Raw genomic sequence first — 11,771 nt, 5'->3', positions numbered from 1 at the left:
TCATTCAAAGATTTTTATAACTGTAATATTCTAGGTACAGTTTCATTCTACATTAAAAAAATTCATAGTGTAGCATCCACCAAAGTATTTTCAATTCTTCCTACTTTATCCCGAAAAGCTACTGAACATCTGTTCATAAGTAACATTGCTTGATTTATAAAATTTCTTTCTTAGGGAAAAGTTCAAAACGTAAGTGGATAATGAAATAGGAAAAAAAAACCCTTATATATTTCACTCATCATTTCTGCAATTAATTAATTAATTAATGAGTCTGGTTTACTCATGTTAAATTATAAAACCACACTGTGTAAAATAACATCTATTACATTTAAAAAGAAGGTAAACCCATATTTATTTACTAGCACTGTTAAAACATTACACAAAACACATTCAAGTGGCAAGTAATTATAATGCAAGCCCTTGCATGGCAATCCAGATTTATTGAACTACTGATGCTAAGTTATACAAAATTGCACCACTTTAATTAAGGCTTTTAGTTTACATTTGGCCACCTCGAAGTAGCTGTAACATTAGGTCGGTCAATTTAAACACTGTGGCTCCCTGTTGGATAGACACACAATCTTTACACCCAAACGTTAGTGCATACCAAGCAACAAGGCATTGTTAAATACAACAGCGATATGACTGCAAGTGAGGCCTTGTGACCAGTTACACATGATTAAAATTACTTCCCACATTCACATCCACAGTACGCGTCCACCATTTAACAGCTCAACCAAAACGTTACACATGTGAAACAATCACTAACAGGCAGAAATACTAAACCTGTATATTTGGTATTGCAAATACACTTATGCATGAGCAAGCAAGGGATTCACAGTGAGAATCTACAGCTGCAGAAGCCTGAAAATGATTTACAAAAACTGTTAAATCATTAAAAAATTGTTTGAAAATATACACTTCTTGTTGTAGACCCCCACTGTACACACAATTATAAACATTGTTCCCTATGTAAACAAAAAAGGAAACATATAATAAGGAAATTTGAAAAGTCTGGACATTTCCTTCCCAAAAGATATTAAAGGCAACGTCTTTAATCTAAGACATTATACTGAAAGGACTATTGTATTTTAAAGACAAGATCACTGTCTCCACAGGTTTTTGAAAAATTAAAAAACTACGTAGCTGTGTTAATCAAAGCAGTTATTTTGTACAATACAATGATAATGACCTTGATTTTTTTTTTTAAAAGAAAATTACAATAAGCTACAAGTATCAAAGAAGCGAAGTTATCTGGAGTAGTCTATATAGGAGCTCTTTGGACTTTCTTTTATTATGCTAAAATAGTGGTGCTTTTAGGATTTACATTATTGTACTCTCCAATACAAAGTATGGGGTGTGTTAAAGTATACAGTACACCATTTTCATACATGTACAACATTGGTGGATGAAGAAATGTCTCTTAGCAGTAATACTGGATGTAGCCTCTGGTTTCACCAGCTGCATACTCTAGGACTATTATATAAGTAAAAATCTCTCTTGTGATACTGGAAAGTGATTAATGTGCAAACTGACAGAGTAGCTTCCATCCGCCTCTGACGGTACCACCACAGGAAAGTCCACTGAAGATGTTGGTAGGGTTAACAAAGTTGGAATGCTGGCACTGCTGAATTGGGCAACAGTTCTTCAGACCTGTCAGAGGGGAGAAAGAAAAAACTGCAAACAGTACACTTAAGATCCAAAGAAACAGTAAGGCACAGTTTTTAAATGTTAGAAATAAATACACTACAGGACCTTGCTCTAGTTATTACAACAATGTAGCCTACCTTACAGTACAGACACTTTCGTCTCCTCATTCTAAAGAGATGAAGTCTAGCTGATGTGGTGGCTGACGCCTATAATCCCAACTCTCTGGGAGGCTTGGGTAGGAGTGCAAGTTGAGCCTGATCTGGGCAATGAGACCGTGTCTCAAAAACGCAATTTAAAAAAGAGCTGAGGATGTGGCTCAGTGCTAAGGCCCTGGGTTCCATCCCCAGTACAGCAAGGGGAGGACAGAATCTTTCCTGCTGCCTTCTTCCAAGTCAAATGAAAAATTTAGACATAAAAAGGAAAACACCTGCATGCAAATTTCTGTGTACACTGGTACCTCAGTTCGCGAATGCTTTAGGGAGGGGCGATTTGTTTCTCAAAGGTATCAGCATAATTCTGTTTGTCTGCAAACTCTACATCTGGTGACAAACACAACCACGGCCATCTTTCCAAAACCGCGGTACAAATCCAGTTCGTGGACAGAGGCACCAGTGCATTTCTTTCTTTCTTTTTCTGTTTTTGGTAATGGGAATTGAACTCATGACCTTGTGCTTGCCAGGCGGGCGCTTATGCCACTGAGCTATATCCCTGGCCCTATGTTACTTTCAAAGATTACAATTTTGGCCAAGTCAACCTAGTAGAATTAGGATTAAGAGCCAAATAAAAATATTTTTAAAAATGACTGGTCCTGTAACTGTTTAACCCTGGAATTACACTGCAAACAGAGCAAGCCCACGTAACTAGGATTTACAGTTTATCAGAAAATTAAGACCTTCTTATTTTTCTTTTTTTTTTGGTACCAGAAATCGAACTTAGGACCTTGTGCCTGCCAGGCAGGCACCGTGCTGTCGAGCTACATCCCCGGCCCAGGACCTTGCTTCTAGACTCTTCTAACGAATGAGGAGCTGAAAACTGGTTCAGAGCAGACAAACAGGGTTTATTTTATGATGTTTTTTACTGCTTTATCCACAGTTATCTATTTTCTAATTTCATACTTATATAAATTCTATCAAGTTGAGCTGTTAAAAAAATGCTGATACTAAGATCACACGAAAGTTCTTTTCTTCAGAAAAAATTTAAAAAGGTTTTTAAAAAACTTTATTTTTATTGGGCTCAGACTTGTTACAAGCTCCGGAAATGCTGTTAAGATAGATGTGGCTGCTGAAATAATTTTTCACGAATTCCCAGAACTTTAGACTCTCACTCGGTCTGAATGAGGTTTGTGATCTAGTTTTCTAAAACCCAGAGGCTGAAAACAGCCAGCTGGAAGGACAGTGTGCGAACTCACACGCGTGTGCTAAGAGTGAGCACGTGCTCAGGACTGCGAAGAGACCAGATCACTACACAGAAAGCTCCAATGGGACTGTGAAGACAGACCACCCCAAAGCCAGACAGACAAAGGGACTAAATTCGATGGTGGTGGGGGCCACCTCACGCAGGAAGAAGCGAACTCTTCAACGTCAGAATGTTCCCAAGGTTGGGGGCGCAGTGAAACAGCGCTTTAATGATAACTGAGCAGGAAGACGCCATTGGCTAGGAGTGCAAGTTACTTGTCGAGTTATTACGTGCCAGATACGGACCTAGTTGATGTGCAAGTGTTAATCTTATTTGATACGATTATTTTTTAAACCTATATAAAAATGCTGTGTGCTCACTCTTCCTTTGCTCACATTTCTGGGCTGTTTTTGTGTCCTTTACCCCCAACACGGAGAACCTGCACCCATCTTTTAGGTCTCAGCTTAGTACCTCCTACTCTGAGGAACTCTACCTTAATCCTCAGCGCACAATGGCAGGGCTGGTGCTGCAATCTCACGCTCCCACAGCACCTGTAACAGCACAGCGCTAAGCAAGGACTCAGGTGCCCGCTCTCCTGCTCAGACTCCGGCTCTGACATTCGCTAACTGCAGGGCTGGAGCAGCTCTTTCATGCCTCAGTTCCCTCATCCGTAACGTGAGAATAACAATAGTTTTGGCTATTACTGTTGTGAGAATTAAATTAATTAATATATGGGCAGGCTTTAAGAGTGCCAGGCACCTGGCAAATGTGTCAGGGTTTTTTGTTATCAATACTACGCCAGACTTATTCTCTCACTGTACCTACTACATTTTGGAATTTTTTTTCCTCTTCCCCTGTACCTTAGCTTCAATGGAGAGAGAGAGAGAAAAGGCTGGTTTTGCTGAGTACTGCCGGCACCAGCACACACTGAATGAACTTATGTAGAACAGTCACTTACGTGCAACACCTTACTTATAGGCTATGTTAACTCACGAATACCTTAAAAAGTTACCTTTTTTAAGAACGATTAAAAAAAGGAAAAAACCCTACCCTTGTTTTCATGACAGAGGGCCCTCAACAAAGCTACACGGTCAAAAGTTAGGAAAGGTGAATCAACCTACCTGGCTCAGAGCTACAACGCGTTCAGTAATTAAAGCAGCTGACACGATGACTTTTTGCGGGCCTTCCCAGGCACTGGAGTTTTTCTGTTAATTTGCCGCACTAGGTCATAAAAGATCTGCAAACATACATGTATTTATTTATTTTTAATTTACAGGAGGAACAAATACAGATGGAAACTTGCATGGATAGAAATGAATCTGCAGAAAACAAATATTCTGCTCAGTTAGGAACGAGAGTAAAACTAGGTGTTCTTGTAAGTGCCAAGTTCCTTATTTATTCATTTTTGGGGAGAGTTAAAATTGCATTCTTCAAAACAAATACTGAGTGGAAGGCGCTGCAGAGACTTAGTTTAGTCAGAGCAGCTGCCATCACGTAAAGGAAAAGCCCTCTCTTCTCCCTGGGCCTTCTGAGCCCGTCAGGACTCGCTGCCTTCCCGAGCTGCAGTCTCTGCACGGCACCCACCCCACTCTGTCTCGCCTCCTTCCCCATGATCAGTTTCCACCGTCAGCTTTTAGTAAGGACTGAAGCAGCACTGTTACTTATTTACACACACATATAGCAAACAGGACTCTTTCCCTGTAAGATCAAACATCACCATAAAAATATATTAACTTAGGGTTAATTAATGCACACACATTTTTCTAGTAATCTGAAACAGTTACAGGTAAAGAGCTATCTTAAGTATATCTGACCGTACCTCGTTAACGTTAATTTTTGATTTTGCAGAAGATTCTAAGAATGCACAGTTGTTCCACTGTCTTGCTAGATTCTGACCTTGTTCCTTTCCTACAACTCTTTCATCTTCCAAGTCACATTTATTACCCACCAGAATCATTGGAACCTAGAAAGACAATTGTAAGGATGAAAATAAGTGTATTACACAACTTCAAATAAAAAGAATTCTAAGAGCTGACCCAAAGGACTACCTTCCCTATCATGCTAGAAAAAAGCAATACATCAATAAAATGTGGTTAAATGTGGCTATCTTAACAACGTTAATTTGTAAGACTTAAATAATACTGATTTTCAGGTCAATTATACTGTTAACCACTTACATTGCTTTCTTTTCCCATGAAGGTGACAACTGGTAAGTAAAGAGAACCGAAATTCTTGTATGTGTAAAACAGATATCATCTAATCAATGCAGATTCACCTAAGAGCCACTCACAGGAAAATTTTAGAAATAAGCTGTGACCTACTTACAAAAAAGGGAAAATTCTATCACAGTAGACTTATAAATATGGTAACCAAAACATGTAAGCTCTTTAAAAAGAAGTACAAAAGGGGCTAGGGATTTAGCTCAGCGGCACAGCGCTTGCCTGGCAAGCGCAAGGTCATGAGTTCAATTCCTGGAACCAGAGGGGGGGAAAAAAAAAAAAGATGTACAAAGGATGTTATAGTAAAAAGTCAACCTACTGTAACATTTTGAAATGTTTGACTAAGTGTGTGAATCAACTTCAAGTTTTCTGGCTTCCTGACATGAACTGATCAACTGCACAACACGAAGGGAGGAATTTGGAAGGCTCCTAAAGCATTTCTACTTTCTCAGCCAGGTATGGTGGTAACCTCCTGCATGGGAGGCTGAGGTAGGAGGATTATGTCAACTTGGACAACACAGTGAGACTCTTTCTGGGAGAAAGAAAAAAAAAGCAAAGCCAAAACATAACAAAAAACCCAAGAATGTATTTAGTTTTTTTATAGTCTTATGTTAAAAAACCAGAGTCAGATCAACTTAACTTACTAAAAATCAAGGCCACTCAACAGTGGTATCATCTCTGGGTACACGCAACACTTACAATTTTAAAAGAACACTATAGGGAAAAAAGAACTCATATTCTATCAAAACACTACTGATTACTTAGAAATCAGTTTTCTACACTGCTTTTCTAAAAAAAAAAATCTAAACTAGAAAAACAAAACTTCTGGTATTTTAGAAATAAAATTAGAGTTTATTAATAGGTATTTAGTAAATAGTTGTTTAAATGCAACTGACAGAAGGGAAGTATGCAGATGTCTCCAAATTCCTGCTGGAGAAGTCCAGAAAATGACAGGATTAACCACGGGTGTGTCTCAGGTCCCACAGTGGTCGCTACAAGGGAACTACAGTACAGCAGTGCTTGAAGTGCCGTGCAGATCGGCAGCCGCCGGGGCCACCGGCCAACGTGTTAGAAATGCATGCTTCTGGGTCTGCTCCAGGCCTGCTGAGGCAGACACTCAGAGGCTGAGTCCAGCAATCTATTTTAACCGGTCCTACCGTGATTCTGATGCAAGAGCGATACTAAGCATCACATACCGGCATGAAAACATTCCTCCTCAGATTCCCAACAGTTACGTTCTGAAGGGGAACCCACATTAATGTTGGAATCTAATGTAGTTTTTTATCTTCCTTTAAAACTCTGATTATGCCCCTCTCTATGGTTAGTAGATGTATGTTCACGTGTCTAATTTTTGTTAAAAGGCTTTTAACCTCTACCAGAAGTGCGCCCAGAACATAATTTGCTGTATTAGTAACATTTATCTCCCACACTTCTTCCTTTCCACAAGATGCAGTTTAAAAACAGAAAGGGCATAACATTTAATTTTCACAAGACAGGAGGGCAACGTCTCACTTTCTGGATGATATATATATTTAAAGACATGATAAGCATTAAAGATGTATTTCTACCTCTCAAATAAAGCTTCTGAAAAACAATCCAATCTCAAATACATACTTTAAATTACGTTTCAATTTAAACTTTAAAATTGGACAACATAAACAGGGATGAAATGAAAGTTACTTATTAGAAGTCAGCTTACATCATCAGTGTCTTTAACTCGAAGAATCTGCTCTCTCAGATCTTGTAAATCATTAAACGTGGACTGTGCTGTGATGGAATAAACTAAAGCAAAGCCTTGTCCGTTTTTCATGTACAAATCTCTCATTGCTGTAAATTGCTCCTACAGTAAACAGAAAGGAGTATTAAAAAACAAGAATGTTTTGAGTTAATCTGACAATTTTCAAAGTCTATGATGATAGCTCAATGAAGAATATGAAGTAGCATGTAACAGTTCTTAAAATTACAGTCTTTGGCAAGATACTATTTAAAAAATTGGTATTTTAAGAAACAGGCTTTAGTCAAAAACCAAAGACCCTAAACATATATATAAACATTCTCATGTGGAAAGAAATAGCCTGTCTTTGAAAGCTACTAAGTCAGGTTTTTGAATAAAGTGTAGAGCATTCTAACTGCATCTTCATGCTACACCTAGCTCACAATGCTCTTGTTGTACGAGGTCCGTTACACTATCTCTACCCTTTTGGTTTTTCTGGTACCGGGAATCGAACTCACGACCTCGCGCTTGCCAGGCAGGCGCTGTGCCGCTGAGCTAACCCCCCAGCCCAGACTATCTCTACCCTTATCTTGCCATTTTTCCACACTTCTTTACTAGACTATGAATATCTGAGGTTGACAGTACTGTACCTGGCACATAATGGTACTCAAACATTAGCCGAATGCATACCATACCCACAGAACACATCCTCCCCTTCCTCTTGGATACTGTCTTTACAAATCTAGTTGCTACGGAGGGGATATGGTTTGACTCTCTGCTTAGGTATCATGGATGCGAGTTTAATCCTCAGTGTGAGACATTACGAGGGTTAAAACTCAGTCTGACTCTAATGTTTAAAGTGGAGCCTTCGGAAAGCCATTAGGAGCGCCTTACCCCCAGTGAATACTGGGGTGGCTTCACAGGAGACAGACGGACCACAGGCGGATGTGCTCTTTGTCTTTTCTACGTAATGCTCTGCACTGCCTCACGACTCTGTCAGCACGAAGGCCACCACCTTACCAACCCTGGGAATCTGCACTCTGCTTTATAAAGTAAGCTTCCCTCATGTACGTCATTATAGTAACAAAAGAGCTGATACGTACTTCTAAGGAGGAAGGATACCAATCAAACTGTTCACACGGCACTGAGAAGTGAAAAGTATGCCGGATAATTTCCACATTATTTGAAATATAGTGAAAGTACTAGTGAAACAAAATTTTCATTGAAACAATTTTTAAAAATTCTTTACTACCTGATCCATTGGAATTTCAGTCTAATGTTTAAAAAAGTAAAATTCAAGAAAATTAAGAAAAACAGCTTTAAATACTAATATTAGTACTTAAGCTTAACTAAAACAAAAAGCTTAACTAATGTTCATCTACTGAGTAAGTGTTTAAGTCAGTATTGCACGAACTGCATAAACGTTGGTAGTCTGTCTTACGTACCGTTCCCGCGGTGTCCAAAATTTCAAGCATACACTGCTGTGCATCTACTTCAACTTGCTGAGGGAAAATTGAAATACATCTTTATTTTTTTGGTATATAAAACTACCTTAAACACACACAGAAGTTATTAAAAACACAAACAGATTGTGGCAACTACACAGGTAGTATCAATACCAAGTCAGTAAGATTCAGTCTCAGCATCAATCAGTCCGTTCAATTCTGAAGGAAAATTTCCTAAGCTCTCCAAACCAGTACGAATTCCAACAGTACCAGCACTGATTTTGGCAACGATTTTTCCACAGCGTGTCAGATATGCTTTTGTTTTGAGACAGGATTTCACTCTGCAGTGCAGGCTGGCCTTGAACTCCTGCCTTAGCCTCCCAAGGGCTGGGATTGTAAACATGTGCCACCACACCCAGCTCTGAGATACCCTTTTATTTCCCTTGTTGACTTTATTCCCTCAATATACTGAAACAAGACTTCTTGTAGGAAGAGAGCAGTGAGGGAGACCACTACAAAATAAACTGTATTTTTCTCTCACGCCCTTTACCTAGCACTTCCTAGGGGAAAACACTATTTAGAATTTCAGAGTTGGGGCAGAGAAGAACTTTCTAGTATTTTTGGTATTCTGTGGACACACAGAAATGGAAAAACAATACTGATATAACAACAGAAGCAAGTCTGCTACCTGAAGGTGAGGAGGCAACTCTCTCCACTAAATTAAGAATGTCTGAAAATTATTTATTGTCATATGCTGTATTAACAACACAACAGAATTCGCGTTTCTATTGTGAGCAGCGACACTTGTTCGAGGAGGTGACAGGAAGGTTAGGCAGATGTTTGTACACTATCTCTATGTTTTTGTTTTTTGTTTTTTTTTCCCTCCGGTACCGGGAACCGAACTCACGACCTTGCGCTTGCCAGGCAGGCGCTTTTGCCACTGAGCTAAATTCCCAGCCCCTATCTCTATGTTAAAATATAGAGCTCGAGAGCAATCATTCTAGAGGGTGGTAGTGGGGAATTAGAGGTTGGCACTTGCAATGAATGGCTTGGCTCTAAAGTTTGAGTGTCAAATCACAATTCTAGGGTCAGGATAAACTTAAAAACCGTTGTGTGTGTGTGTGTGTGTGTGTGTGTGTGTGTGTGTGTGTGTGTGTGTGTTTCATTCTCAACTGGCAAATAGGCCAGGAAGAGTGTGAACTTTTAGCACCAATTTTCTAAATTAACTGTCTCTTCATCCTACTTTGTATATAATATCCAATAATTATAAAGGTTAAAAAAAAGAAGTATTTACATTTATATTAAAACCAAAAGGCCTTTTAAAGTAACATATACCTTTCTATAAGAATCTTCTATCGTAGGATCATATTTTTCAACAAAAATTCCTTGAACAAACTGTACAGTCTGAAAAAAATTAACATGTCGTTATATTTTTAAAGAAAAGAACATATCCAAATCTCTAAATTTAAATTATAGTTGACCTTCTATATCCACGGGTTCTGCACCCCCAGATTCAACTAACGGAGGATAAAAACTTCAAGAGCGGCACACACTGCAACCCCAGTTACTCAGGAGGTTCCCACAGGAAGAGCACAAGCTGAAGAAAAGCTTGGACAGCTTAGTGAGAGCCTGTCTCAAAATAACAAACAGACAAACGAACAAAAAAGCTGGAGAGGCGGTAGAGCCATTGCTCACTTGCTTAGTATATCCTAGGCCCTGGTTTCAATGACAATACTGAAATGAAATACATAAAAATCCAGGGAGGTGGGGTGGGGAATGACAGACTCGTATCTATATTAAATACACAGCACAGCAATTACTTGTATTGCATCAAATATTGTAATTTTGTGCAACACACACATGCACAGCCAACCCAGCTCCCCAGTACTTCAGATACTAATTTTAAAAAGCAGCTCATGCCACACTGGGTGGAGGTCTCACCCTGCTGCCTAGGCTAATAATGAACTCCCAGGTTCAAGCGGCCCCTGCCTTTGGCCTCCTAAGTGCTGGGACTACAGGTGTGCACCACCACACTTGGCTCATGCCATATTACACATCGTTCTCGTTTGATCTAAACATGCCAAGGTTACTGGATGGCTACTTTGTGTCCACGTAGGACGGCTTATCTCAGTAGGGAGAAAAGGAAGGTCAATCTATGTTTTGTGAGTCTCTGCCAAACTGAATCAAAATGACTCTCCCAAAGTTCCTCCCCGAAATCCTCACCACTAAGCTGTTTCTTGATTCTTGCTATCCCATTCCTTTATGCTGAAAACATGACCATTAAAACAATGCAAAATTAGACAGTCACAGGTAAGGGTGCAAAGACTTCATAAGCTTTGACATTTCCTATCATAAAATATGCAAGACTATTCACAACAAGAAAAACCAAAACGCATTCCTATCTGGCCCTAAAATGCAACAGACACATATGTATACGCTCTTCTCTGTGCGCTTGGCACAAACTATATTCTGGCATACTTGGCATATGATCCACTCAGAACTAAAATTACAAGAAAAGTATCATATTCTTCCTAAGTTATTTGGGATTTCACCTTAACAAATGAAGACAGATAATGAAAACCAACAGTCAATAGGAGAAGTCAACAGGAGAAGAACACCTTGGAATGAAAGCTTGGTTTGGTGAGAGTAACTTACCAGAGCAGACTTTCCGACGCCTCCTGAGCCAAGAACGACTAGCTTATACTCACGCATGATGCCAACGTGTCGAGCTGAGTACCTTGTTAAAGAAGAAGACAAAGAGAACTCTTAATAAGGTCTTGGTATTTATACTCTTCTTATAAAAATGGACATTTGCACAAGATTTATTTAAAATGATTACTACACCATACTAACATGGAACACTCACTCTATACACAGACTTACTACAGAACTAGAGATGACTTTCAGTCCTATCCCACAGACAAGCACTGAGCTACGCCCTCAGCCTTCTGTAAAGGTTTAATGAAACTGTCACATCCACTCATTTGTGTACTGTCTGTGGCTTCTCTCATGCTACAACAGCAGGGTTAAGTAGTTAGAACAGAAGCCATCTGGTCCATAAAGCCTAAATTATTTACTATCTGGCCAATCCCTGGGATAGATGAACGGTAGATGTAAGTAAGTTGGCAGAGGAAGCAAGCGAAGAACACATTTATTATTCCTCAAATGGATGGAGATACAAAGAACCTGAAATATTCTGAAATCAGAGGCATAACCAAAGACTGAATTCCCAGACTGGAAAAGTCAGTAAGCGTTCAGAATGATGAAGAAAATGGAAATCAAATCAAACAGAAACAACCATACAAAGGCTTACTATTAACAAGTTTCAATAATACTAAAGGTAGATAC

At 39.2% G+C, this 11,771-nt stretch overlaps 1 protein-coding gene across 1 annotated transcript; it reads right to left on the bottom strand.

Annotated features, from left to right (window-relative positions):
- Rap1b (RAP1B, member of RAS oncogene family) lies at positions 1–11,160 on the bottom strand. The gene is made up of 7 exons (XM_013520897.1): positions 11,079–11,160; positions 9,759–9,827; positions 8,424–8,480; positions 6,964–7,104; positions 4,865–5,008; positions 4,167–4,282; positions 1–1,653 (listed from the first exon to the last, which is right to left on the bottom strand). Exons 1-6 carry the CDS (start codon positions 11,133–11,135, stop codon positions 4,196–4,198), a joined length of 555 nt encoding a protein of 184 aa, XP_013376351.1. The 5' UTR covers positions 11,136–11,160; the 3' UTR covers positions 1–1,653; positions 4,167–4,195.
- Positions 11,161–11,771: the final 611 nt, after the last annotated feature.

This window comes from Chinchilla lanigera, unplaced genomic scaffold, assembly GCF_000276665.1.
Source record: "Chinchilla lanigera isolate Chin_1 unplaced genomic scaffold, ChiLan1.0 scaffold00057, whole genome shotgun sequence".
NCBI classification, from domain to species: Eukaryota; Metazoa; Chordata; class Mammalia; order Rodentia; family Chinchillidae; genus Chinchilla; species Chinchilla lanigera.
The sequence above is the reverse complement of the archived record's forward strand: the minus strand, read 5'-3'. Positions and strand labels throughout refer to the sequence as shown.

Excerpts from the sequence above, each read along its gene's own strand:
- Rap1b (XM_013520897.1), bottom strand. The coding sequence starts at position 11,135 with ATGCGTGAGTATAAGCTAGTCGTTCTTGGCTCAGGAGGCGTCGGAAAG. Across the intron at positions 9,828-11,078 it reads GCGTCGGAAAGTCTGCTCTG|ACTGTACAGTTTGTTCAAGG; the intron begins GTAAGTTACTCT and ends AATTTTTTTCAG. Across the intron at positions 4,283-4,864 it reads CAAAAATTAACGTTAACGAG|ATCTTTTATGACCTAGTGCG; the intron begins GTACGGTCAGAT and ends GTATGTTTGCAG.